The sequence below is a fragment of the Rhinoderma darwinii genome, chromosome 9 (genome assembly GCF_050947455.1).
Source record: "Rhinoderma darwinii isolate aRhiDar2 chromosome 9, aRhiDar2.hap1, whole genome shotgun sequence".
In the NCBI taxonomy this organism is placed as follows: Eukaryota; Metazoa; Chordata; class Amphibia; order Anura; family Rhinodermatidae; genus Rhinoderma; species Rhinoderma darwinii.
The window spans coordinates 78980906-79008866 of NC_134695.1; the positions used below are offsets into that span (position 1 = coordinate 78980906).

Genomic DNA, 27961 nt, shown 5'->3' on the forward strand with positions numbered 1-27961 from the left:
ATGGAACTGTACCGCACTAAGGTGGACTACTCGGAGGATCTGCTGTCAGAATATCTGGCAGGAATGACATGGGTTACCCTGGGGGAGGAGGAGAGAGAGGGATTGGAGGAGCCAATTACGCTAGAGGAGATACAGGAAGCGTTAAGTTCTATGGCAAACGAAAAGGCTCCAGGGATAGATGGTATACCCACGGAATTGTATAAAACATATGGGGAGACGGTTCTGCCGGAGTTACTGGAAGTGTTCCAGGATAGTTTCACCAGGGGGCGTTTACCGCAGACAATGTACGAAGCCGTTATAGTCGTAATCCCCAAGGAAGGGAAAGACCGGAAACAACCTGACTCATACAGACCGATATCTCTAACCACGGACATAAAAATGTTAGCGAAAGTACTGGCTAATAGGCTGTCGCGAGTAGTGACTACAATTGTGGGGACGGATCAGTCGGGATTCCTGCCATCGCGCTCTACAGCAGTTCATCTACGTAGACTTTTCCTGAATCTGCAGACAGATGCTCCGCATGCGCGGTGTAGAGCGGTGCTGTCTTTGGATGCCGCCGAGGCATTTGATAGTGTGGAGTGGGGGTATCTGTGGGCTGTCCTGGAACGCATCGGCTTTGGAAGGAAATGTATAAAATGGGTACAATTATTATATAAGGAGCCGGTAGCTAGGATAAGAGCAAATGGAAGGATGTCAGATTCCTTCAGACTGGAGAGGGGGACGCGACAGGGATGCCCACTTTCGCCACTACTATTTGCGCTGGCAATTGAACCCCTAGCCAATATGGTAAGACAGCATCCAGGGATAGAAGGGTTTCGTTATGGGGAGCTGGAGGAGCGCATTGCACTATATGCGGACGATATCTTGATGTTCCTGGGGAAATAAATTACTCACTGCCAGTGATAATGAATGTATTGGAGCGATTTGGTAGATTCTCAGGACTAAAAATTAATTGGAATAAGTCGGTGTTGTTGCCACTCCAGCCAGTGGATACGCCGTTGGTGATTGGAGGAATTGAGGTACCGTGCGTACAGAAATGTAAGTACCTGGGAATCACGATATCGGCGAGGGTGCAGGACTTTATTGAGTTGAATGTGATACCATTGTTGAGCAAACTCACGGATAAGACCAAAATATGGCTGGGGCTACCACGGTCAGCGCTGGGTCGAGCAAATCTCATCAAAATGATTCTGATGCCCCAGGTTCTTTATGTGGTGCATAATGCCCCAGTGTGGTTGCCTAAATACTGGTTCAGGAGAATCCATAACTTGTTTAGGGACTTGGTGTGGAAAAGGGGGATCCCCAGGATAAAACTGGAAAAGCTACAACTACCAGCTGAACAGGGGGGGTTAGCTATTCCGAATGCGTGGATATATTATCTAGCGCCTCAATTACAACACTTTAAGGGCTGGAAGAATAGGGAGGAGTGGGATTCTAGTGGGAAACTGATGTATTATCTGGGTCAGAGAACGGATGTATTAGAGGCCATGGAATCCCATAAATTAAGGAGGGAGGCCGACTTTACTATTGATACATAGAGTTTGGTGGGAAAGTAAGAAGGTATTGGGGGTTACAGGATGCTCCAATTATATGCCTTTATGGGACAATCCATACCTATGGGAATTTAATATGCTGGAAGGATTTCAGGATTGGGAACAAGCAGGGATCAGATATGTGCACCAGCTGTATGACGGAGGGGTTTTTAAGCCCTTTGCTCGAATACAGGAGGAGTTTGGACTCTCACATCGGCTGTTCTACCAATATCTTTAATTAAGGCATGCGGCGCAGGCACAAGAGAGACTGGTGGATGTGAGCTGTTCCACCATGGGAGGGATGGAGCGGGTACTAGGGGCAAAAGACACTAAAGGGATTATTTCGGTGCTATATAATACGCTACTCTCTAGATTTCTGGGAGATCCGCTGGTGGAGATCAGACGTAAATGGGAAGAGGATGTAGGGCCTATAGGGGATGACGACTGGGAGGAGATACTTGGATCATCTAAAAGACTCTCTATTAGTGTAGCGCACAGGAGGTCACAGCTTTTTCTATTACACAGGGTGTATAGGACGCCTAAGGTGCTATGGCAAATGCGCATTAGATCAACTAAGGAATGTCCCAGGTGCATGTTTGATGGGGCGGACATAAAGCATGTTTTGGAGCTGCCCGCTGCTAGAAGGCTATTGGAAGGAAGTTAAAAGTATGGTGTCTAAAGTATATGGGAGAGATTTCCCAATGGAACCTAAAATATTCTTATTGGGCTGCATTGGGGAGGAAGGAGGGGATGGAGTGGAGCTACTGTCTATTAAAAAGATTTTGTATCATGCTAGGAAACTAATCGCAAAATATTGGCTGCAGGCGGATCCCCCGGAGGTGGCTGAGCTGGTTGGGTATGTTAACCACACGGTATCACTGGAACATCGGATATATCTGAAAAGAGGGACAATTCAGAAACACTAGAAACAATGGGGTAAATGGGTGCACGCCTATGGCAATGCGGATCACTAGATGAGATTTGGAGGGGGGATGACACACATACATGTTTAAGGTCTGGTCGAATATCGGTTTACTATGCAGGAGACATGGAGGAGGAGTGGTGGAAAGAGAGGGGGTACTGCAAGGGAGGGGGGTAGCTAAAGAGGCTCTGTCACCAGATTTTGCACCCCTATCTGCTATTGCCTGTGATCGGCGCTGCAATGTAGATAAGAGTAACGTTTTTATTTTTAAAAAACGAGCATTTTTGGCCAAGTTATGACCATTTTTGTATTTATGCAAATGAGGCTTGCAAAAGTCCAAGTGGGCGTGTATTATGTGTTACATCGGGGCGTGTATTATGTGCGTACATCGGGGCGTTTTTACTACTTTTACTAGCTGGGCGTTGTGTATAGGAGTATCATCCACTTCTCTTCAGAACGCCCAGCTTCTGGCAGATCACGCTGTGACGTCACTCACAGGTCCTGCATCGTGTCAGACGAGCGAGGACACATCGGCACCAGAGGCTACAGATGATTCTGCAGCAGCATCGGCGTTTGCAGGTAAGTAGCTACATGGACTGTAGAATCATCTGTAGCCTCTGGTGCCGATGTGTCCTCGCTCGTCTGACACGATGCAGGACCTGTGAGTGACGTCAAAGTGTGATCTGCCAGAAGCTGGGCGTTCTGAAGAGAAGTGGATGATACTTCTCGTCAGAACGCCCAGCTAGTAAAAGTAGTAAAAACGCCCCGATGTACGCACATAATACACGCCCACTTGGACTTTTACTTTTAAACACGCCCACTTGGACTTTTGCAAGCCTCATTTGCATAAATACAAAAATGGTCATAACTTGGCCAAAAATGCTCGTTTTTTAAAAATAAAAACGTTACTGTTCTCTACATTGCAGCGCCGATCACATGCAATAGCAGATAGGGCTGCAAAATCTGGTGACAGAGCCTCTTTAAGTTGGGGGGAGAAGTAGGTGGAGGTGTAACCAAAGATGCTGTATACATGCCATAAAGCACTTGAATAGATTTCGCATTACTTAAGAGATGTTATTTCTATTGGTTTTCTGTACAGGCTGTATAACGGATGTTGTATTATCAATAAAAACTTGTTTGATTCAAAAAAACGGTGGAATTGCTGTTTTTTGGTCAGTCACGTACCCCAAAACGGTACCAATAAAAACTAGAGCACACACCGCAAAGAGCAAGTCCTCACAATGCTCATTGGATGGAAAAATAGAAAAGTTATGGGTCTCTGAATATGGCCACACAAGAATGTTAGAATATGGGCTGATGTCGGCTCTCCGCAGGGGCCCGGGTTAGCTGATGTCGGCTCTCCGCAGGGGCCCGGGTTAGCTGATGTCGGCTCTCCGCAGGGCCCGGGTTAGCTGATGTCGGCTCTCCGCAGGGGCCCGGGTTAGCTGATGTCGGCTCTCCGCAGGGGCCCGGGTTAGCTGATGTCGGCTCTCCGCAGGGGCCGGGTTAGCTGATGTCGGCTCTCCGCAGGGGCCCGGGTTAGCTGATGTCGGCTCTCCGCAGGGCCCGGGTTAGCTGATGTCGGCTCTCCGCAGGGGCCGGGTTAGCTGATGTCGGCTCTCCGCAGGGGCCCGGGTTAGCTGATGTCGGCTCTCCGCAGGGGCCCGGGTTAGCTGATGTCGGCTCTCCGCAGGGGCCCGGGTTAGCTGATGTCGGCTCTCCGCAGGGGCCCGGGTTAGCTGATGTCGGCTCTCCGCAGGGGCCCGGGTTAGCTGATGTCGGCTCTCCGCAGGGGCCCGGGTTAGCTGATGTCGGCTCTCCGCAGGGGCCGGGTTAGCTGATGTCGGCTCTCCGCAGGGGCCCGGGTTAGCTGATGTCGGCTCTCCGCAGGGGCCCGGGTTAGCTGATGTCGGCTCTCCGCAGGGGCCGGGTTAGCTGATGTCGGCTCTCCGCAGGGGCCCGGGTTAGCTGATGTCGGCTCTCCGCAGGGCCCGGGTTAGCTGATGTCGGCTCTCCGCAGGGGCCGGGTTAGCTGATGTCGGCTCTCCGCAGGGGCCCGGGTTAGCTGATGTCGGCTCTCCGCAGGGGCCCGGGTTAGCTGATGTCGGCTCTCCGCAGGGGCCCGGGTTAGCTGATGTCGGCTCTCCGCAGGGGCCCGGGTTAGCTGATGTCGGCTCTCCGCAGGGGCCCGGGTTAGCTGATGTCGGCTCTCCGCAGGGGCCCGGGTTAGCTGATGTCGGCTCTCCGCAGGGGCCGGGTTAGCTGATGTCGGCTCTCCGCAGGGGCCCGGGTTAGCTGATGTCGGCTCTCCGCAGGGGCCCGGGTTAGCTGATGTCGGCTCTCCGCAGGGGCCGGGTTAGCTGATGTCGGGCTCATAGAAGTCTGAATATAACTGTAATGATCCCATCACAGCACAAGGGGTGCTGTGCTCGGCTGAACGATTCTGCCCCTTCTCTGATCGGTGGGACTCCCAGCACCCGGATCCCAACCAATCAAAACTTCTGACGCGTCAAAAGGTTTATGTAATGACATTTACTCTCTAAAAAATGTTTAACATAAAAAGTTCATTTGTACAAGAGGTGATTGTTCCCCGTCCCTGAAAGACCCTTTACCACAAGTTGTTGGAGAAGTCCTTAATACAGGGGTTCACTTCTCTCCCTGCGCTGCGGCTGAATAGAGGTCATGAGCAGAACAATTCTCTGTTATCAGCAGTTACATTGATGGACGGGGATTGTATCAGTGATCGCTGCAGAAATCCGGCTCCATCCAGAGGGGTCACTTACTTTTCGTTGCAACTGTATAAACCCCCCCCCTGTTTTGTGTATAATTATAGAAATAATATATCTCTATATGCAACCGGAAATAAATATTACAATTTGGCAATTTGTCACTCGGCACGATTAAGAAATGACTGTCCAATGGGAGCTGTAATGCCGTATTGGCTGTCACCCAGACAGGGATATAACTAACGGAAAAATAGGGAGGAATCCTCCAGCTCCCCCACTGATGGTCTTAGTCCAGACGGCGCTCGGATCCGGCGTGACGGCACACGAAAAAGAAGAAATGACCCAGCGCTTGTAAAAGGAACTGCAGGTTCAGGTTCAGGTTCACTAGAACTTTTAATCATTGGAATAAATTTGGATCTGCAGTTCCTTTTACAAGCGCTGGGTCATTTCTTCTTTTTCAGGGATATAACCAGGTTGCTGGAAGCAGTCATGTGGGGTCAGACCCCCTGGGGTTATCGCTGCAGTCCCCCCCGGGTTCATCGCCGCAGTCGTGTCCCGCGCCGGGTTCATCGCCGCAGTCGTACCCGTCCCCCCCCCCCCCGGGTTCATCGTCGCAGTCCCCCCCCCCCCCCGGGGTCATCGCCGCAGTCCCCCCGGGTTGATCGCCGCAGCCCCCCCCCCCGCTGTCCTCCACTCGCTCTGACTAATTGTCTTCTCTGCTTCTTCAGGCCACCATGGAGGAGGCTGAGATTCGCAGCTCGGAAATTAAGAAGGCCAAATACGAGTTTGAGCGAGACATCAGCAGAGCTGCTGTGAGCAACAAGAAGGATGTAGGGGTGACCCCCGAAAAGATTCTCCGCTACATGGAAGAGAAGACGCTGGCAAGAGTCAGTCCCTGCAGAAATACTCCCTCTATATCCAGTGCCGGGCGTGATATGGCCAGAGACGTATCACATAGATAATATATTGCGGTGCAGAGCGAGATATGGTCAGGCACACATCACATAGATCATATATTGGGGTGCAGTGTAGGATATGGTCAGGCACACATCACATAGATCATATATTGGGGTGCAGTGTAGGATATGGTCAGGCACACATCACATAGATCATATATTGGGGTGCAGTGTAGCATATAGTCAGACACACATCACATGGATAATATATTGGGGTGCAGTGTAGGATATGGTCAGGCACACATCACATGGATAATATATTGGGGTGCAGTGTAGGATATGGTCAGGCACACATCACATAGATAATATATTGGGGTGCAGTGTAGGATATGGTCAGGTACTCATCACATAGATAATATATTGGGGTGCAGTGTAGGATATAGTCAGGTACTCATCACATAGATAATATATTGGGGTGCAGTGTAGGATATGGTCAGGCACACATCACATAGATAATATATTGGGGTGCAGTGTAGGATATAGTCAAGCACACATCACATAGATCATATATTGGGGTGCAGTGTAGGATATGGTTAGACACACATCACATGGATAATATATTGGGGTGCAGTGTAGGATATGGTCAAGCACACATCACATAGATCATATATTGGGGTGCAGTGTAGGATATGGTCTGGCACGCATCACATGGATAATATATTGGGGTGCAGTGTAGGATATGGTCAGGCACACATCACATAGATAATATATTGGGGTGCAGGGCGTGATATGGCCAGACACACATCACATGGATAATATATTGGGGTGCAGAGCGAGATATGGTCAGGCACGCATCACATAGATAATATATTGGGGTGCAGTGTAGGATATGGTCAGGCACACATCATAGATAATATATTGGGGTGCAGTGTAGGATATGGTCTGGCACACATCACATGGATAATATATTGGGGTGCAGTGTTGGATATGGTCAGGCACACATCACATGGATAATATATTGGGGTGCAGTGTAGGATATGGTCAGGCACACATCACATGGATAATATATTGGGGTGCAGTGTAGGATATGGTCAGGCACACATCACATGGATAATATATTGGGGTGCAGTGTAGGATATGGTCAGGCACACATCACATGGATAATATATTGGGGTGCAGTGTAGGATATGGTCAGGCACACATCACATGTATAATATATTGGGGTGCAGTGTAGGATATGGTCAGGCACACATCACATGGATAATATATTGGGGTGCAGTGTAGGATATGGTCAGGCACACATCACATAGATAATATATTGGGGTGCAGGGCGTGATATGGCCAGACACACATCACATGGATAATATATTGGGGTGCAGAGCGAGATATGGTCAGGCACGCATCACATAGATAATATATTGGGGTGCAGTGTAGGATATGGTCAGGTACTCATCACATAGATAATATATTGGGGTGCAGTGTAGGATATAGTCAGGTACTCATCACATAGATAATATATTGGGGTGCAGTGTAGGATATGGTCAGGCACACATCACATAGATAATATATTGGGGTGCAGTGTAGGATATAGTCAAGCACACATCACATAGATCATATATTGGGGTGCAGTGTAGGATATGGTTAGACACACATCACATGGATAATATATTGGGGTGCAGTGTAGGATATGGTCAAGCACACATCACATAGATCATATATTGGGGTGCAGTGTAGGATATGGTCTGGCACGCATCACATGGATAATATATTGGGGTGCAGTGTAGGATATGGTCAGGCACACATCACATAGATAATATATTGGGGTGCAGTGTAGGATATAGTCAGGCACACATCACATAGATCATATATTGGGGTGCAGTGTAGGATATGGTTAGACACACATCACATGGATAATATATTGGGGTGCAGTGTAGGATATGGTCAAGCACACATCACATAGATCATATATTGGGGTGCAGTGTAGGATATGGTCAGGCACACATCACATAGATAATATATTGGGGTGCAGGGCGTGATATGGTCAGGCACGCATCACATAGATAATATATTGGGGTGCAGTGTAGGATATGGTCAGGCACACATCATAGATAATATATTGGGGTGCAGTGTAGGATATGGTCAGGCACACATCATATAGATAATATATTGGGGTGCAGTGTAGGATATGGTCTGGCACGCATCACATGGATAATATATTGGGGTGCAGTGTTGGATATGGTCAGGCACACATCACATGGATAATATATTGGGGTGCAGTGTAGGATATGGTCAGGCACACATCACATGGATAATATATTGGGGTGCAGTGTAGGATATGGTCAGGCACACATCACATGGATAATATATTGGGGTGCAGTGTAGGATATGGTCAGGCACACATCACATGGATAATATATTGGGGTGCAGTGTAGGATATGGTCAGACACACATCACATGGATAATATATTGGGGTGCAGAGCGAGATATGGTCAGGCACGCATCACATAGATAATATATTGGGGTGCAGTGTAGGATATGGTCAGGCACACATCATAGATAATATATTGGGGTGCAGTGTAGGATATGGTCAGGCACACATCATATAGATAATATATTGGGGTGCAGTGTAGGATATGGTCTGGCATGCATCACATGGATAATATATTGGGGTGCAGTGTTGGATATGGTCAGGCACACATCACATGGATAATATATTGGGGTGCAGTGTAGGATATGGTCAGGCACACATCACATGGATAATATATTGGGGTGCAGTGTAGGATATGGTCAGGCACACATCACATGGATAATATATTGGGGTGCAGTGTAGGATATGGTCAGGCACACATCACATGTATAATATATTGGGGTGCAGTGTAGGATATGGTCAGGCACACATCACATGGATAATATATTGGGGTGCAGTGTAGGATATGGTCAGGCACACATCACATAGATAATATATTGGGGTGCAGTGTAGTATATGGTCAGGCACACATCACATGGATAATATATTGGGGTGCAGAGCGAGATATGGTCAGGCACGCATCACATAGATAATATATTGGGGTGCAGTGTAGGATATGGTCAGGCACACATCACATGGATAATATATTGGGGTGCAGAGCGAGATATGGTCAGGCACGCATCACATAGATAATATATTGGGGTGCAGTGTAGGATATGGTCAGGCACACATCACATGGATAATATATTGGGGTGCAGTGTAGGATATAGTCAGGTACTCATCACATGGATAATATATTGGGGTGCAGTGTAGGATATGGTCAGGCACACATCACATAGATCATATATTGGGGTGCAGTGTAGGATATGGTTAGACACACATCACATAGATAATATATTGGGGTGCAGTGAAGGATATGGTCAGGCACGCATCACATAGATCATATATTGGGGTGCAGTGTAGGATATAGTCAGGTACTCATCACATAGATCATATATTGGGGTGCAGTGTAGGATATAGTCAGACACACATGCAGATAATATATTGGGGTACAAGGTGGTATATATGACGTGTGACACCCACTCTCTTTTGTCCAGGACAGTCTGGTGGATAAGCTCCGTTTAAAGAATGCAGCATTAAAAATTCAAAAGAAGAAGTTACAGATGCAGCTGAAGCAGGTACAAGCCCCCGCTTTACAGCGATTGTGACAGGCAGCGGGGGGCAGCGGGGTCAGCGGCTGCTGTCATGTCAACAGATTACATCCAGCTCTTCTGTACCTCATGTTCCTATAGATTCAGTATGAAGGCTGTGCGGCTGCAGCCTGACACTGTGCACTGTATGTGTTCAGCGCTGTGGTAAAGTATTCACCTCCTTCTTGATGTTCCCTGTTATATTACATTGTGTTTAACAATAGAAATGTAATAAGAAGAAGGGATCACCAATGTAATAAGAAGAAGGGATCACCAATGTAATAAGAAGAAGGGATCACCAATGTAATAAGAAGAAGGGATCACCAATGTAATAAGAAGAAGGGATCACCAATGTAATAAGAAGAAGGGATCACCAATGTAATAAGAAGGGATCACCAATGTAATAAGAAGAAGGGATCACCAATGTAATAAGAAGAAGGGATCACCAATGTAATAAGAAGGGATCACCAATGTAATAAGAAGAAGGGATCACCAATGTAATAAGAAGAAGGGATCACCAATGTAATAAGAAGAAGGGATCACCAATGTAATAAGAAGGGATCACCAATGTAATAAGAAGAAGGGATCACCAATGTAATAAGAAGAAGGGATCACCAATGTAATAAGAAGAAGGGATCACCAATGTAATAAGAAGAAGGGATCACCAATGTAATAAGAAGAAGGGATCACCAATGTAATAAGAAGAAGGGATCACCAATGTAATAATAAGAAGGGATCACCAATGTAATAAGACGTTTCTATTTCCGGTGCAGAGTTCTCGGTTCCGTCACTAATATCCGGGTGCTGGGATAATACTGGTGCCTCATTAAGCGCATACAGCTCTGTAGACCCGGATGATCGCTACTCCGTGCGCTGCCATTCAGGATCTGCTCACATGGCAGTGCACGGGCCCTTCGTGGCAGCCGTGTAATCCTCCCCAGACTCCTCTCTTACCGAATTTCATCGTAGAAACTTAAGTACCTACTCGGAGGGTCAAAACAATAAAAAGTTTTTGTACCGTGTTAGCCAGTTAAAAAACAACAACGTTTTATTGCTCTTTTTAGGAGAAATGCGTAGCCGTCCTGCAGGTCTGATACTTCAGGACACAATCAATACTAGGCCACATCTGGAGGGGGTGAATACTTTTTCCCAATCCTGGGTATATTGTGTAAGTCTTCCCAGTGATGAGCTGGTTGTTCTCTTTCACCCTTTACAGAAGGAGGAGATGGGGGAAGTGCTGAATGAGGTGGATTTCCAGCAGCTGAAAATTGAAAACGCGCAATTTCTGGAGCGAATTGATGAACGTAACCAGGATCTTCTGCAGCTGAAACTGACCACTGGCGACACTCTGCAGGTGCTCAACTCCTACAAGGTGACTGCAGGGAACTCCCCGGAGAGACAGGTTGTATATGTGGAGGAGGAGACCGCTCTCCGATGAGGTTATACAGTTCTGGCCAAAAGTTTTGAGACTAACAAATTTTGCTTTTCACAAAGTTTGCTGCTTGAGTTTTCATAGTGACAATTTGCATCACCTCAAGCTTGTTATGAAGGTGATCAGATGAATTACAGTTAATTGTAAAGTCATTCCTTGGCATGAAAATAAAACTTAATCACAAAACCCCAATTTCCACTGCATTTCAGCCCTGTAACAATATGAGCTGCTGACATCATATCAGTGATCTTGTTACCTCTGTGTGAGCGGGGACAAGGCGGCTGATCTCTCACTGTCATGCTGATTGAATTATAAGAGCAGACTGGTTGCTTTAAAAGAGGGATGGTGCTTGAAATCATTGTAAAATCTTCTTCTGTTAACCATGGTTACCTCCAAGAAAACACGTGCAGTCATCATTGCTTTACAGGCAAGGACATTGCTGCTTGTAAGATTGTCCCTAAATCAATCATTTATCGGATCATCAAGAACTTCAAGGAGAAAAATTAAATTACTGTGAAGAAGCTTCACTGCGCCCAGGAAAGTCCAGCAAGTGCCAGGACAGTCTCCTAAAGAGTATTCAGCTATGGGATCGGTACAACAGCAGTGCAGAGCATGCTCAGGAATGGCAGCAGGCAGGTGTCAGTGCATCTGACCCCACAGTGCAGCGATGGCTTTTGGAGGCCGGCCCGGTGTCAGGAAGGGCAGCAAAGAAGCCGCTTCTCTCCAAGAAAAACATGAAGGACAGAGACATTCTGCAGGAAGTACAGGGACTGCAGAGGACTGGGGTAAAGTGACTTTCTCTCATGAAGACTCCTTCACACGGTTTGGGACATCTGGAAGAATGATTGTCCGGAAAAGAAAAGGTGAGCGCTGCCAACAGTAAAGCATCCTGAGACCATTCATGTGTGCGGGTGATTATCATCCAGGGGAGCGGGTCACTCATCATTTTACCTAAGAACACTTATAGAAATAAACAATGGGCTCTAAACATCTTCCAAGAGCAACTTCTCCCAACCGTCCAGAAGCAACTCTATCCAGGAGCAACGTCTCCCAACTATCCAAGAACAACTCCATCCAGGAGCAACTCCATCCAGGAGCAACGTCTCCCAACTATCCAAGAACAACTCCATCCAGGAGCAACTCCATCCAGGAGCAACGTCTCCCAACCATCCAAGAGCAACTCCATCCAGGAGCAACGTCTCCCAACTATCCAAGAACAACTCCATCCAGGAGCAACTCCATCCAGGAGCAACGTCTCCCAACTATCCAAGAACAACTCCATCCAGGAGCAACTCCATCCAGGAGCAACGTCTCCCAACTATCCAAGAACAACTCCATCCAGGAGCAACTCCATCCAGGAGCAACGTCTCCCAACCATCCAAGAGCAACTCCATCCAGGAGCAACGTCTCCCAACTATCCAAGAACAACTCCATCCAGGAGCAACTCCATCCAGGAGCAACGTCTCCCAACCATCCAAGAGCAACTCCATCCAGGAGCAACGTCTCCCAACCATCCAAGAGCAACTCCACCCAGGCGCAACGTCTCCCAACCATCCACGAGCAACTCCACCCAGGAGCAACGTCTCCCAACCATCCAAGAGCAACTCCATCCAGGAGCAACGTCTCCCAACCATCCAAGAGCAACTCCACCCAGGCGCAACGTCTCCCAACCATTGAAGAGCAACTCCACCCAGGAGCAACGTCTCCCAACCATCCACGAGCAACTCCACCCAGGAGCAACGTCTCCCAACCATCCACGAGCAACTCCTCCCAGGAGCAACGTCTCCCAACCGTCCAGGAGCAACTCCACCCAGGAGCAACGTCTCCCAACCGTCCAGGAGCAACTCCACCCAGGAGCAACGTCTCCCAACCATCCACGAGCAACTCCACCCAGGAGCAACGTCTCCCAACCATCCACGAGCAACTCCACCCAGGAGCAACGTCTCCCAACCATCCACGAGCAACTCCACCCAGGAGCAACGTCTCCCAACCATCCAAGAGCAACTCCACCCAGGCGCAACGTCTCCCAACCATCGAAGAGCAACTCCACCCAGGAGCAACGTCTCCCAACCATCCAAGAGCAACTCCACCCAGGAGCAACGTCTCCCAACCATCCACGAGCAACTCCACCCAGGAGCAACGTCTCCCAACCGTCCAGGAGCAACTCCACCCAGGAGCAACGTCTCCCAACCGTCCAGGAGCAACTCCACCCAGGAGCAACGTCTCCCAACCGTCCAGGAGCAACTCCACCCAGGAGCAACGTCTCCCAACCATCCACGAGCAACTCCACCCAGGAGCAACGTCTCCCAACCATCCACGAGCAACTCCACCCAGGAGCAACGTCTCCCAACCATCCACGAGCAACTCCACCCAGGAGCAACGTCTCCCAACCATCCAAGAGCAACTCCACCCAGGCGCAACGTCTCCCAACCATTGAAGAGCAACTCCACCCAGGAGCAACGTCTCCCAACCATCCAAGAGCAACTCCACCCAGGAGCAACGTCTCCCAACCATCCAAGAGCAACTCCACCCAGGAGCAACGTCTCCCAACCATCCAAGAGCAACTCCACCCAGGAGCAACGTCTCCCAACTATCCAAGAACAACTCCATCCAGGAGCAACTCCATCCAGGAGCAACGTCTCCCAACTATCCAAGAACAACTCCATCCAGGAGCAACTCCATCCAGGAGCAACGTCTCCCAACTATCCAAGAACAACTCCATCCAGGAGCAACTCCATCCAGGAGCAACGTCTCCGAACCATCCAAGAGCAACTCCATCCAGGAGCAACGTCTCCCAACTATCCAAGAACAACTCCATCCAGGAGCAACTCCATCCAGGAGCAACGTCTCCCAACCATCCAAGAGCAACTCCATCCAGGAGCAACGTCTCCCAACCATCCAAGAGCAACTCCACCCAGGCGCAACGTCTCCCAACCATTGAAGAGCAACTCCACCCAGGAGCAACGTCTCCCAACCATCCACGAGCAACTCCACCCAGGAGCAACGTCTCCCAACCATCCACGAGCAACTCCTCCCAGGAGCAACGTCTCCCAACCGTCCAGGAGCAACTCCACCCAGGAGCAACGTCTCCCAACCGTCCAGGAGCAACTCCACCCAGGAGCAACGTCTCCCAACCATCCACGAGCAACTCCACCCAGGAGCAACGTCTCCCAACCATCCACGAGCAACTCCACCCAGGAGCAACGTCTCCCAACCATCCACGAGCAACTCCACCCAGGAGCAACGTCTCCCAACCATCCAAGAGCAACTCCACCCAGGCGCAACGTCTCCCAACCATCGAAGAGCAACTCCACCCAGGAGCAACGTCTCCCAACCATCCAAGAGCAACTCCACCCAGGAGCAACGTCTCCCAACCATCCACGAGCAACTCCACCCAGGAGCAACGTCTCCCAACCGTCCAGGAGCAACTCCACCCAGGAGCAACGTCTCCCAACCGTCCAGGAGCAACTCCACCCAGGAGCAACGTCTCCCAACCGTCCAGGAGCAACTCCACCCAGGAGCAACGTCTCCCAACCATCCACGAGCAACTCCACCCAGGAGCAACGTCTCCCAACCATCCACGAGCAACTCCACCCAGGAGCAACGTCTCCCAACCATCCACGAGCAACTCCACCCAGGAGCAACGTCTCCCAACCATCCACGAGCAACTCCACCCAGGAGCAACTCCACCCAGGAGCAACTTCTCCCAACTATCCAGGTATAAAGGTGCATATAGCCTTTCGCTATACCAGAAACACCTGCCTAAAAGATCTACAACACTGAAGAAGCAGCAGACTTTGTGAGAACCAAAGTCTCAAAGCTTTTGGTCAGTACTGTATATATAAGGGAGGATACGGGGACGGGGTGAGGCTGTATATATAAGGGAGGATACGGGGACGGGGTGAGGCTGTATATATAAGGGAGGATACGGGGACGGGGTGAGGCTGTATATATGGAGGAGGATACGGGGACGGGGTGAGGCTGTATATATGGAGGAGGATACAGGGACTGGATGAGGCTGTATATATAAGGGAGGATACAGGGACCGGATGAGGCTGTATATATGGAGGAGGATACAGGGACGGGATGAGGCTGTATATATGGAGGAGGATACAGGGACGGGATGAGGCTGTATATATGGAGGAGGATACGGGGACGGGATGAGGCTGTATATATGGAGGAGGATACAGGGACGGGGTGAGGCTGTATATATGGAGGAGAATACGGGAACAGGATGAGGCTGTATATATAAGGGAGGATACAGGGACGGGATGAGGCTGTATATATGGAGGAGGATACAGGGACGGGATGAGGCTGTATATATGGAGGAGGATACGGGGACGGGATGAGGCTGTATATATAAGGGAGGATACAGGGACGGGATGAGGTTGCATATATGGAGGAGGATACAGGGACGGGGTGAGGCTGTATATATGGAGGAGGATACAGGGACGGGGTGAGGCTGTATATATGGAGGAGGTGACGGGATGAGGCTGTATATATGGAGGAGGATACGGGGACGGGGTGAGGCTGTATATATGGAGGAGGGTACAGGGACGGGGTGAGGCTGTATATATGGAGGAGGATACAGGGACGGGGTGAGGCTGTATATATGGAGGAGGATACGGGGACGGGGTGAGGCTGTATATATGGAGGAGGATACGGGGACGGGATGAGGCTGTATATATAAGGGAGGATACAGGGATGGGATGAGGCTGTATATATGGAGGAGGATACAGGGATGGGATGAGGCTGTATATATAAGGGAGGATACAGGGACGGATGAGGCTGTATATATGGAGGAGGATACAGGGACGGGGTGAGGCTGTATATATGGAGGAGGATACGGGGACGGGGTGAGGCTGTATATATGGAGGAGGATACGGGGACGGGGTGAGGCTGTATATATGGAGGAGGATACGGGGACGGGGTGAGGCTGTATATATGGAGGAGGGTACGGGGACGGGGTGAGGCTGTATATATGGAGGAGGATACGGGGACGGGGTGAGGCTGTATATATGGAGGAGGATACAGGGACGGGGTGAGGCTGTATATATGGAGGAGGATACGGGGACGGGGTGAGGCTGTATATATGGAGGAGGATACGGGGACGGGGTGAGGCTGTATATATAAGGGAGGATACAGGGACGGGATGAGGCTGTATATATGGAGGAGGATACGGGGACGGGGTGAGGTTGTATATATGGAGGAGGATACAGGGACGGGGTGAGGCTGTATATATGGAGGAGGATACGGGGACGGGATGAGGCTGTATATATGGAGGAGGATACGGGGACGGGGTGAGGCTGTATATATGGAGGAGGATACAGGGACGGGGTGAGGCTGTATATATGGAGGAGGATACAGGGACGGGGTGAGGCTGTATATATGGAGGAGGGGACGGGGTGAGGCTGTATATATAAGGGAGGATACAGGGACGGGATGAGGCTGTATATATAAGGGAGGATACAGGGACGGGATGAGGCTGTATATATGGAGGAGGATACAGGGACGGGATGAGGCTGTATATATGGAGGAGGATACGGGGACGGGGTGAGGCTGTATATATGGAGGAGGATACGGGGACGGGGTGAGGCTGTATATATGGAGGAGGATACAGGGACGGGATGAGGCTGTATATATAAGGGAGGATACAGGGATGGGATGAGGCTGTATATATGGAGGAGGATACAGGGACGGGGTGAGGCTGTATATATGGAGGAGGATACAGGGACGGGGTGAGGCTGTATATATGGAGGAGGATACAGGGACAGGGTGAGGCTGTATATATGGAGGAGGATACAGTGACTCGGTGAGGCTGTATATATGAAGGAGGATACAGGGACGGGGTGAGGCTGTATATATGGAGGAGGATACAGGGACGGGATGAGGCTGTATATATGGAGGAGGATACAGTGACGGGGTGAGGCTGTATATATGAAGGAGGATACGGGGACGGGGTGAGGCTGTATATATGGAGGAGGATACGGGGACGGGGTGAGGCTGTATATATGGAGGAGGGGACGGGGTGAGGCTGTATATATGGAGGAGGATACGGGGACGGGATGAGGCTGTATATATGGAGGAGGATACAGGGACGGGATGAGGCTGTATATATGAAGGAGGGGACGGGGTGAGGCTGTATATATGGAGGACGGGATGAGGCTGTATATATGGAGGAGGGGACGGGATGAGGCTGTATATATGGAGGAGGATACAGGGACGGGGTGAGGCTGTATATATGGAGGAGGATACAGGGACGGGGTGAGGCTGTATATATGGAGGAGGATACAGGGACAGGGTGAGGCTGTATATATGGAGGAGGATACAGTGACGGGGTGAGGCTGTATATATGGAGGAGGATACAGGGACGGGGTGAGGCTGTATATATGGAGGAGGATACGGGGACGGGGTGAGGCTGTATATATGGAGGAGGATACGGGAACGGGATGAGGCTGTATATATGAAGGAGGATACGGGGACGGGATGAGGCTGTATATATGAAGGAGGATACGGGGACGGGATGAGGCTGTATATATAAGGGAGGATACAGGGACGGGATGAGGCTGTATATATGGAGGAGGATACAGGGACTGGGTGAGGCTGTATATATGGAGGAGGAGACGGGGACGGGATGAGGCTGTATATATATGGAGGAGGATACAGGGACGGGATGAGGCTGTATATATAAGGGAGGATACAGGGACGGGGTGAGGCTGTATATATGAAGGAGGATACAGTGACGGGATGAGGCTGTGTATATATGGAGGAGGATACAGGGACGGGGTGAGGCTGTATATATGGAGGAGGATACAGGGACGGGATGAGGCTGTATATATGGAGGAGGATACGGGGACGGGGTGAGGCTGTATATATGGAGGAGGGGACGGGGTGAGGCTGTATATATGGAGGAGGATACAGGGACGGGGTGAGGCTGTATATATGGAGGAGGGTACAGTGACGGGATGAGGGTGTATATATGAAGGAGGATACGGGGACGGGATGAGGCTGTATATATGGAGGAGGATACGGGGACGGGATGAGGCTGTATATATGGAGGAGGATACGGGGACGGGATGAGGCTGTATATATGGAGGAGGATACAGGGACGGGATGAGGCTGTATATATGGAGGAGGATACGGGGACGGGATGAGGCTGTATATATAAGGGAGGATACGGGGACGGGATGAGGCTGTATATATAGAGGCGGATACGGGGACGGGGTGAGGCTGTATATATGGAGGAGGATACAGGGACGGGGTGAGGCTGTATATATGGAGGAGGATACGGGGACGGGGTGAGGCTGTATATATAGAGGAGGATACGGGGACGGGGTGAGGCTGTATATATGGAGGAGGATACGGGGACGGGATGAGGCTGTATATATGGAGGAGGATACAGGGACGGGGTGAGGCTGTATATATGGAGGAGGGGACGGGGTGAGGCTGTATATATGGAGGAGGATACAGGGACGGGATGAGGCTGTATATATGGAGGAGGGGACGGGGTGAGGCTGTATATATGGAGGAGGATACGGGGACGGGGTGAGGCTGTATATATGGAGGAGGATACAGGGACGGGGTGAGGCTGTATATATGGAGGAGGATACAGGGACGGGATGAGGCTGTATATATGGAGGAGGATACGGGGACGGGATGAGGCTGTATATATGGAGGAGGATACAGGGACGGGGTGAGGTTGTATATATGGGGGAGGATACAGGGACGGGGTGAGGTTGTATATATGGAGGAGGATACAGGGACGGGGTGAGGCTGTATATATGGAGGAGGATACGGGGACGGGATGAGGCTGTATATATGGAGGAGGATACGGGGACGGGGTGAGGCTGTATATATGGAGGAGGATACGGGGACGGGGTGAGGCTGTATATATGGAGGAGGATACAGGGACGGGGTGAGGCTGTATATATGGAGGAGGATACAGGGACGGGATGAGGCTGTATATATGGAGGAGGATACAGGGACGGGGTGAGGCTGTATATATGGAGGATACAGGGACGGGATGAGGCTGTATATATGGAGGAGGATACAGGGACGGGGTGAGGCTGTATATATGGAGGAGGATACAGGGACGGGATGAGGCTGTATATATGGAGGAGGATACAGGGACGGGGTGAGGCTGTATTTATGGAGGAGGATACAGGGACGGGGTGAGGCTGTATATATGGAGGAGGATACAGGGACGGGATGAGGCTGTATATATAAGGGAGGATACAGGGACGGGATGAGGCTGTATATATGGAGGAGGATACAGGGACGGGATGAGGCTGTATATATGGAGGAGGATACAGGGACGGGATGAGGCTGTATATATGGAGGAGGATACAGGGACGGGATGAGGCTGTATATATGGAGGAGGATACGGGGACGAGGTGAGGCTGTATATATGGAGGAGGATACGGGGACGGGATGAGGCTGTATATATGGAGGAGGATACAGGGACGGGGTGAGGCTGTATATATGGAGGAGGATACAGGGACGGGATGAGGCTGTATATATGGAGGAGGATACAGGGACGGGGTGAGGCTGTATATATGGAGGAGGGGACGGGGTGAGGCTGTATATATGGAGGAGGATACAGGGACGGGATGAGGCTGTATATATGGAGGAGGGGACGGGGTGAGGCTGTATATATGGAGGAGGATACGGGGACGGGGTGAGGCTGTATATATGGAGGAGGATACAGGGACGGGGTGAGGCTGTATATATGGAGGAGGATACAGGGACGGGATGAGGCTGTATATATGGAGGAGGATACAGGGACGGGATGAGGCTGTATATATGGAGGAGGATACGGGGACGGGATGAGGCTGTATAGATGGAGGAGGATACGGGGACGGGGTGAGGCTGTATATATGGAGGAGGATACAGGGACGGGGTGAGGTTGTATATATGGGGGAGGATACAGGGACGGGGTGAGGTTGTATATATGGAGGAGGATACAGGGACGGGGTGAGGCTGTATATATGGAGGAGGATACGGGGACGGGATGAGGCTGTATATATGGAGGAGGATACGGGGACGGGGTGAGGCTGTATATATGGAGGAGGATACGGGGACGGGGTGAGGCTGTATATATGGAGGAGGATACAGGGACGGGGTGAGGCTGTATATATGGAGGAGGATACAGGGACGGGATGAGGCTGTATATATGGAGGAGGATACGGGGACGGGATGAGGCTGTATATATGGAGGAGGATACAGGGACGGGGTGAGGCTGTATATATGGAGGAGGATACAGGGACGGGATGAGGCTGTATATATGGAGGAGGATACAGGGACGGGATGAGGCTGTATATATGGAGGAGGATACGGGGACGGGATGAGGCTGTATATATGGAGGAGGATACAGGGACGGGGTGAGGCTGTATATATGGAGGAGGATACAGGGACGGGATGAGGCTGTATATATGGAGGAGGATACGGGGACGGGATGAGGCTGTATATATGGAGGAGGATACGGGGACGGGATGAGGCTGTATATATGGAGGAGGATACAGGGACGGGGTGAGGCTGTATATATGGAGGAGGATACAGGGACGGGGTGAGGCTGTATATATGGAGGAGGATACAGGGACGGGGTGAGGCTGTATATATGGAGGATACAGGGACGGGATGAGGCTGTATATATGGAGGAGGATACAGGGACGGGGTGAGGCTGTATATATGGAGGAGGATACAGGGACGGGATGAGGCTGTATATATGGAGGAGGATACAGGGACGGGGTGAGGCTGTATTTATGGAGGAGGATACAGGGACGGGATGAGGCTGTATATATGGAGGAGGATACAGGGACGGGATGAGGCTGTATATATAAGGGAGGATACAGGGACGGGATGAGGCTGTATATATGGAGGAGGATACAGGGACGGGATGAGGCTGTATATATGGAGGAGGATACAGGGACGGGATGAGGCTGTATATATGGAGGAGGATACAGGGACGGGATGAGGCTGTATATATGGAGGAGGATACGGGGACGAGGTGAGGCTGTATATATGGAGGAGGATACGGGGACGGGATGAGGCTGTATATATGGAGGAGGATACAGGGACGGGGTGAGGCTGTATATATGGAGGAGGATACAGGGACGGGGTGAGGCTGTATATATGGAGGAGGATACGGGGACGGGATGAGGCTGTATATATGGAGGAGGATACGGGGACGGGATGAGGCTGTATATATGGAGGAGGATACAGGGACGGGGTGAGGCTGTATATATGGAGGAGGATACAGTGACGATTTGAGGCTGTATATATGGAGGAGGGTACAGTGACAGGATAAGGCTGTATATATGGAGGAGGATACGGGGACGGGATGAGGCTGTATATATGGAGGAGGATACGGGGACGGATGAGGCTGTATATATGGAGGAGGATACAGGGACGGGGTGAGGCTGTATATATGGAGGAGGATACGGGGACGGGATGAGGCTGTATATATGGAGGAGGATACAGGGACGGGATGAGGCTGTATATATGGAGGATACGGGGACGGGATGAGGCTGTATATATGGAGGAGGATACAGGGACGGGATGAGGCTGTATATATGGAGGAGGATACAGGGACGGGATGAGGCTGTATATATGGAGGAGGGTACAGGGACGGGGTGAGGCTGTATATATGGAGGAGGATACAGGGACAGGGTGAGGCTGTATATATGGAGGAGGATACGGGGACGGGGTGAGGCTGTATATATGGAGGAGGATACGGGGACGGGGTGAGGCTGTATATATGGAGGAGGATACAGGGACGGGGTGAGGCTGTATATATGGAGGAGGATACAGGGACGGGGTGAGGCTGTATATATGGAGGAGGATACAGGGACTGGGTGAGGCTGTATATATGGAGGAGGATACAGGGACGGGGTGAGGCTGTATATATAAGGGAGGATACAGGGACGGGGTGAGGCTGTATATATGGAGGAGGATACGGGGACGGGATGAGGCTGTATATATAGAGGAGGATACAGGGACGGGGTGAGGCTGTATATATGGAGGAGGATACGGGGACGGGATGAGGCTGTATATATGGAGGAGGATACAGGGACGGGGTGAGGCTGTATATATGGAGGAGGATACAGGGACGGGGTGAGGCTGTATATATGGAGGAGGATACAGGGACGGGGTGAGGCTGTATATATAAGGGAGGATACAGGGACGGGGTGAGGCTGTATATATGGAGGAGGATACGGGGACGGGATGAGGCTGTATATATAGAGGAGGATACAGGGACGGGGTGAGGCTGTATATATGGAGGAGGATACAGGGACGGGGTGAGGCTGTATATATAAGGGAGGATACAGGGACGGGATGAGGCTGTATATATGAAGGAGGATACGGGGACGGGGTGAGGCTGTATATATGGAGGAGGATACGGGGACGGGGTGAGGCTGTATATATGGAGGAGGATACGGGGACGGGATGAGGCTGTATATATGGAGGAGGATACAGGGACGGGGTGAGGCTGTATATATGGAGGAGGATACGGGGACGGGGTGAGGCTGTATATATGGAGGAGGATACAGTGACGGGATGAGGCTGTATATATGGAGGAGGATACGGGGACGGGATGAGGCTGTATATATGAAGGAGGATACAGGGACGGGGTGAGGCTGTATATATGGAGGAGGATACGGGGACGGGGTGAGGCTGTATATATGGAGGAGGATACGGGGACGGGATGAGGCTGTATATATGGAGGAGGATACGGGGACGGGATGAGGCTGTATATATGGAGGAGGGTACGGGGACGGGATGAGGCTGTATATATGGAGGAGGATACAGTGACGGGATGAGGCTGTATATATGGAGGAGGATACAGGGACGGGATGAGGCTGTATATATGGAGGAGGATACAGGGACGGGGTGAGGCTGTATATATGGAGGAGGATACAGGGACGGGGTGAGGCTGTATATATGGAGGAGGATACAGGGACGGGGTGAGGCTGTATATATGGAGGAGGATACAGGGACGGGGTGAGGCTGTATATATGGAGGAGGATACAGGGACGGGGTGAGGCTGTATATATAAGGGAGGATACAGGGACGGGGTGAGGCTGTATATATGGAGGAGGATACAGGGACGGGGTGAGGCTGTATATATGGAGGAGGATACAGGGACGGGATGAGGCTGTATATATGGAGGAGGATACGGGGACGGGGTGAGGCTGTATATATGGAGGAGGATACAGGGACGGGGTGAGGCTGTATATGTAAGGGAGGATACAGGGACGGGATGAGGCTGTATATATGGAGGAGGATACGGGGACGGGGTGAGGCTGTATATATGGAGGAGGATACAGGGACGGGGTGAGGCTGTATATATAAGGGAGGATACAGTGACGGGATGAGGCTGTATATATGGAGGAGGATACGGGGACGGGGTGAGGCTGTATATATGGAGGAGGATACAGGGACGGGGTGAGGCTGTATATATAAGGGAGGATACAGGGACGGGATGAGGCTGTATATATGGAGGAGGATACAGGGACGGGGTGAGGCTGTATATATAAGGGAGGATACAGGGACGGGATGAGGCTGTATATATGGAGGAGGATACAGGGACGGGATGAGGCTGTATATATAAGGGAGGATACGGGGATGGGATGAGGCTGTATATATGGAGGAGGATACGGGGACGGGATGAGGCTGTATATATGGAGGAGGATACAGGGACGGGGTGAGGCTGTATATATGGAGGAGGATACGGGGACGGGGTGAGGCTGTATATATGGAGGAGGATACAGGGACGGGGTGAGGCTGTATATATGGAGGAGGATACGGGGACGGGGTGAGGCTGTATATATGAAGGAGGATACAGTGACGGGATGAGGCTGTATATATGGAGGAGGATACAGGGACGGGGTGAGGCTGTATATATGGAGGAGGATACGGGGACGGGATGAGGCTGTATATATGGAGGAGGATACAGGGACGGGGTGAGGCTGTATATATGGAGGAGGATACGGGGACGGGGTGAGGCTGTATATATGGAGGAGGATACAGGGACGGGGTGAGGCTGTATATATGGAGGAGGATACGGGGACGGGGTGAGGCTGTATATATGGAGGAGGATACGGGGACGGGGTGAGGCTGTATATATGGAGGAGGATACAGGGACGGGGTGAGGCTGTATATATGGAGGAGGGGACGGGGTGAGGCTGTATATATGGAGGAGGATACGGGGACGGGATGAGGCTGTATATATGGAGGAGGTTACAGGGACGGGATGAGGCTGTATATATGGAGGAGGATACGGGGACGGGATGAGGCTGTATATATGGAGGAGGATACGGGGATGGGGTGAGGCTGTATATATGGAGGAGGATACAGGGACGGGATGAGGCTGTATATATGGAGGAGGATACGGGGACGGGATGAGGCTGTATATATGGAGGAGGATACGGGGACGGGATGAGGCTGTATATATGGAGGAGGATACGGGGACGGGATGAGGCTGTATATATGGAGGAGGATACGGGGACGGGGTGAGGCTGTATATATGGAGGAGGATACAGGGACGGGATGAGGCTGTATATATGGAGGAGGATACAGGGACGGGATGAGGCTGTATATATGGAGGAGGATACGGGGACGGGATGAGGCTGTATATATGGAGGAGGATACGGGGACGGGATGAGGCTGTATATATGGAGGAGGATACGGGGACGGGGTGAGGCTGTATATATGGAGGAGGATACAGTGACGGGATGAGGCTGTATATATGGAGGAGGATACAGGGACGGGGTGAGGCTGTATATATGGAGGAGGATACAGGGACGGGGTGAGGCTGTATATATGGAGGAGGATACGGGGACGGGGTGAGGCTGTATATATGGAGGAGGATACAGGGACGGGATGAGGCTGTATATATGGAGGAGGATACGGGGACGGGGTGAGGCTGTATATATGGAGGAGGATACGGGGACGGGATGAGGCTGTATATATGGAGGAGGATTCGGGGACGGGGTGAGGCTGTATATATGGAGGAGGATACAGTGACGGGGTGAGGCTGTATATATGGAGGAGGATACGGGGACGGGGTGAGGCTGTATATATGGAGGAGGATACAGGACGGGATGAGGCTGTATATATGGAGGAGGATACGGGGACGGGGTGAGGCTGTATATATGGAGGAGGATACAGGACGGGATGAGGCTGTATATATGGAGGAGGATACAGGACGGGGTGAGGCTGTATATATGGAGGAGGATACGGGGACGGGGTGAGGCTGTATATATAGAGGAGGATACGGGGACGGGGTGAGGCTGTATATATGGAGGAGGATACGGGGACGGGGTGAGGCTGTATATATGGAGGAGGATACGGGGACAGGCTGTATATATGGAGGAGGATACGGGGATGGGATGAGGCTGTATATATGGAGGAGGATACAGGGACGGGGTGAGGCTGTATATATGGAGGAGGATACGGGGATGGGATGATGCTGTATATATGGAGGAGGTTACAGGGACGGGATGAGGCTGTATATATGGAGGAGGATACGGGGACGGGATGATGCTGTATATATGGAGGAGGATACAGGGACGGGGTGAGGCTGTATATATGGAGGAGGATACGGGGACGGGGTGGAGTGACTTTTTTGATGGTCTTGTTTACAGAGACGACTACAGAACACCATGGCGGAGTCGATCCACCTGTCCAAGGAGATTTCTGTGCGTCATGATATCCTGCAGAGGATTGAGCTGGAGACGGAGCAGGTGGAGCAGGTGGAGTGGGGGCCGGGGGTGACCTGCTGGAGGTTCCAGCTTCTTTATTTGCAGCGTTTTCCAGGCTGTGACTTTTTCGGTTTCTGGTCACTTTTTCAAGGATCGAGTAAAGGCAGAAAGTCTTCACAGAAAGCTGCGGAAACAGCTGAGCGACTTCAGGGTTCCCGACGTTCTGCATTATGTGCAGGAGAAGATGGAGCAGGAGGAGCGGGAGAAGAACCTGCGAGCCTGGGAGAGGAAAGTGGAGATTGCGGAGGTAACCAACATTGTAGGGCACATATTGGGTGTTCAGACTGTATGAAACCTTATAGAGATGTCACCAGATATTACCGGTGCCGACCTCGTGTCACATGGACCAGTCAGATGTTGGACGATCTTGAGTCATTTCAAGGCCAATAATTCCAACAATCCATTCTTCCTCATAAGGGCAGGACCACGCACCCCTTCCCACAGCACGCAGACGAAACACACTGCTACTGTAATGTCGGGGTAGGGAGACAGACAGGTGAGCCCTAATCTACCCGCCACTCAGCCCCTGCCTACTTGCATGGCCCGTCCTAGGCGACGGGGTACAACTGGGCGACTGTCCCTACTCTCAATATGTGCACGACAGACAAACAGACAAGGGGACACAAAGCTAAGGGAAATGGGGCAGTTGCCCGCGGCAACACCGTGAGCAACAAGAGAGGTGAATGAGGAGAGTAGTCAGTAAAGCCAGGGTCAATAGGAAGCAGAGGTCAATCGTAATAGCAGGAACAGCAGAGCCAGGAAACCAGACAGAATCACAGGCAAGGAAGAGCACGAAATTAAGGTATAAATAGACCGAGGGCAGGAGCTAGAACCGTCTGGCCAGGCTGTGATAGGCTCTCCCACTCCTCAGCCTCCTAGCCTGAGTGGTAGCCGATCGAGTCACTCTCTCAGACCTAGGAGCAGGTGCAGACTGATTAACCACGGGCGTCGACACAGAAGCTGTGCCTGGCAGATCCTTTACAGCCACATACAGGGAGTGTGGAGACTCGCAATACGATGCCGTGCCTTGATGCGGGTTGCGAGCTTTCATAGTTTGGCCAAAATTTTACCAATACCTGAAGTTTACCATTGATATTCATCGTGTATCATGGATGTCTTTACTGGATTCAGCCAGGTCTAGTGCTGGGGGAGAATGGTGTGTCCGTATATTGGAGGGTGCTGGGCAGCCGCCTTGTCGAATATTATGGGTGTGACTAATAGGCTGCACTAAGAGCCCCCATGTGACCGACACTTATAGAAGCTACGTCTATGTGCAATGATAATACTAAGAAGCCCCCCCCCCTCATGAATAGTAGGCCTGTGAATGGCTGCTCATCAGTATATCTGCACCTGTGTAAGGCTCCGTTCACATCTACGTCAGGGCTCTGTTCTGACATTACGTCTGAGTTTTCCGTCGGAACGGAGTCCTGACTGACACAAACGGAAACCGTAGGTTTCAATGGTGACGGATTCCGGTGCCAATGGTTTCCGTTTGTCTCCGTTGTGCAAGAATTCCGTCGTTTGACAGAATCAATAGCGCAGTTGACGAAAACTCAGATGGAACGGGACCCTGGCGCAGATGTGAACAAAGCCTAATCTCCCTCTATGTAGCATTGTGTTTTGTCTGCGTCCTGCTGGGAAGTGGTGGGTGTACCTGCCCTATGAGTAAGTGCGGTCTGTTCAGTGATTTGTCAACAATCCATTCTGATGAGATGGGGATCATTTCTGATCATGTCTCCTGACCCACAGCTTTCCCTGAGGACTCAGCGCAGAAGTTGGGAGCAGATGAAGGCGACCAGTCTGATGCCAGCATACGGGCAGCTACATGGAGAGCGGGGACAGATTACAACAGATACCGGGACAACCAGCAACTGAGAAGTGTCATGGGGTGAGCGCAGAAGGGGCAGCACCTCCAGTTACGGCCATTGTGGATGGTTCCTACCATACGGCACCCCAAGTTCTTAATCATTAGATTTGGTTTTATTTTGAAGTTTTTCGTGTAACGTGAAGAACAATAAACTCCCTGCGACCCAA

The 27961-nt window shown here is 50.8% G+C and overlaps 1 protein-coding gene across 1 annotated transcript; it reads left to right on the forward strand.

The window, feature by feature from the left end:
• Positions 1 to 27961, forward strand: CFAP263 (cilia and flagella associated protein 263). Its single transcript, XM_075836797.1, has 7 exons — positions 1 to 639; positions 5909 to 6067; positions 9641 to 9721; positions 10950 to 11105; positions 25811 to 25918; positions 26019 to 26174; positions 27677 to 27961. Exons 1-7 carry the CDS (start codon positions 1 to 3, stop codon positions 27800 to 27802), a joined length of 1425 nt encoding a protein of 474 aa, XP_075692912.1. The 3' UTR covers positions 27803 to 27961.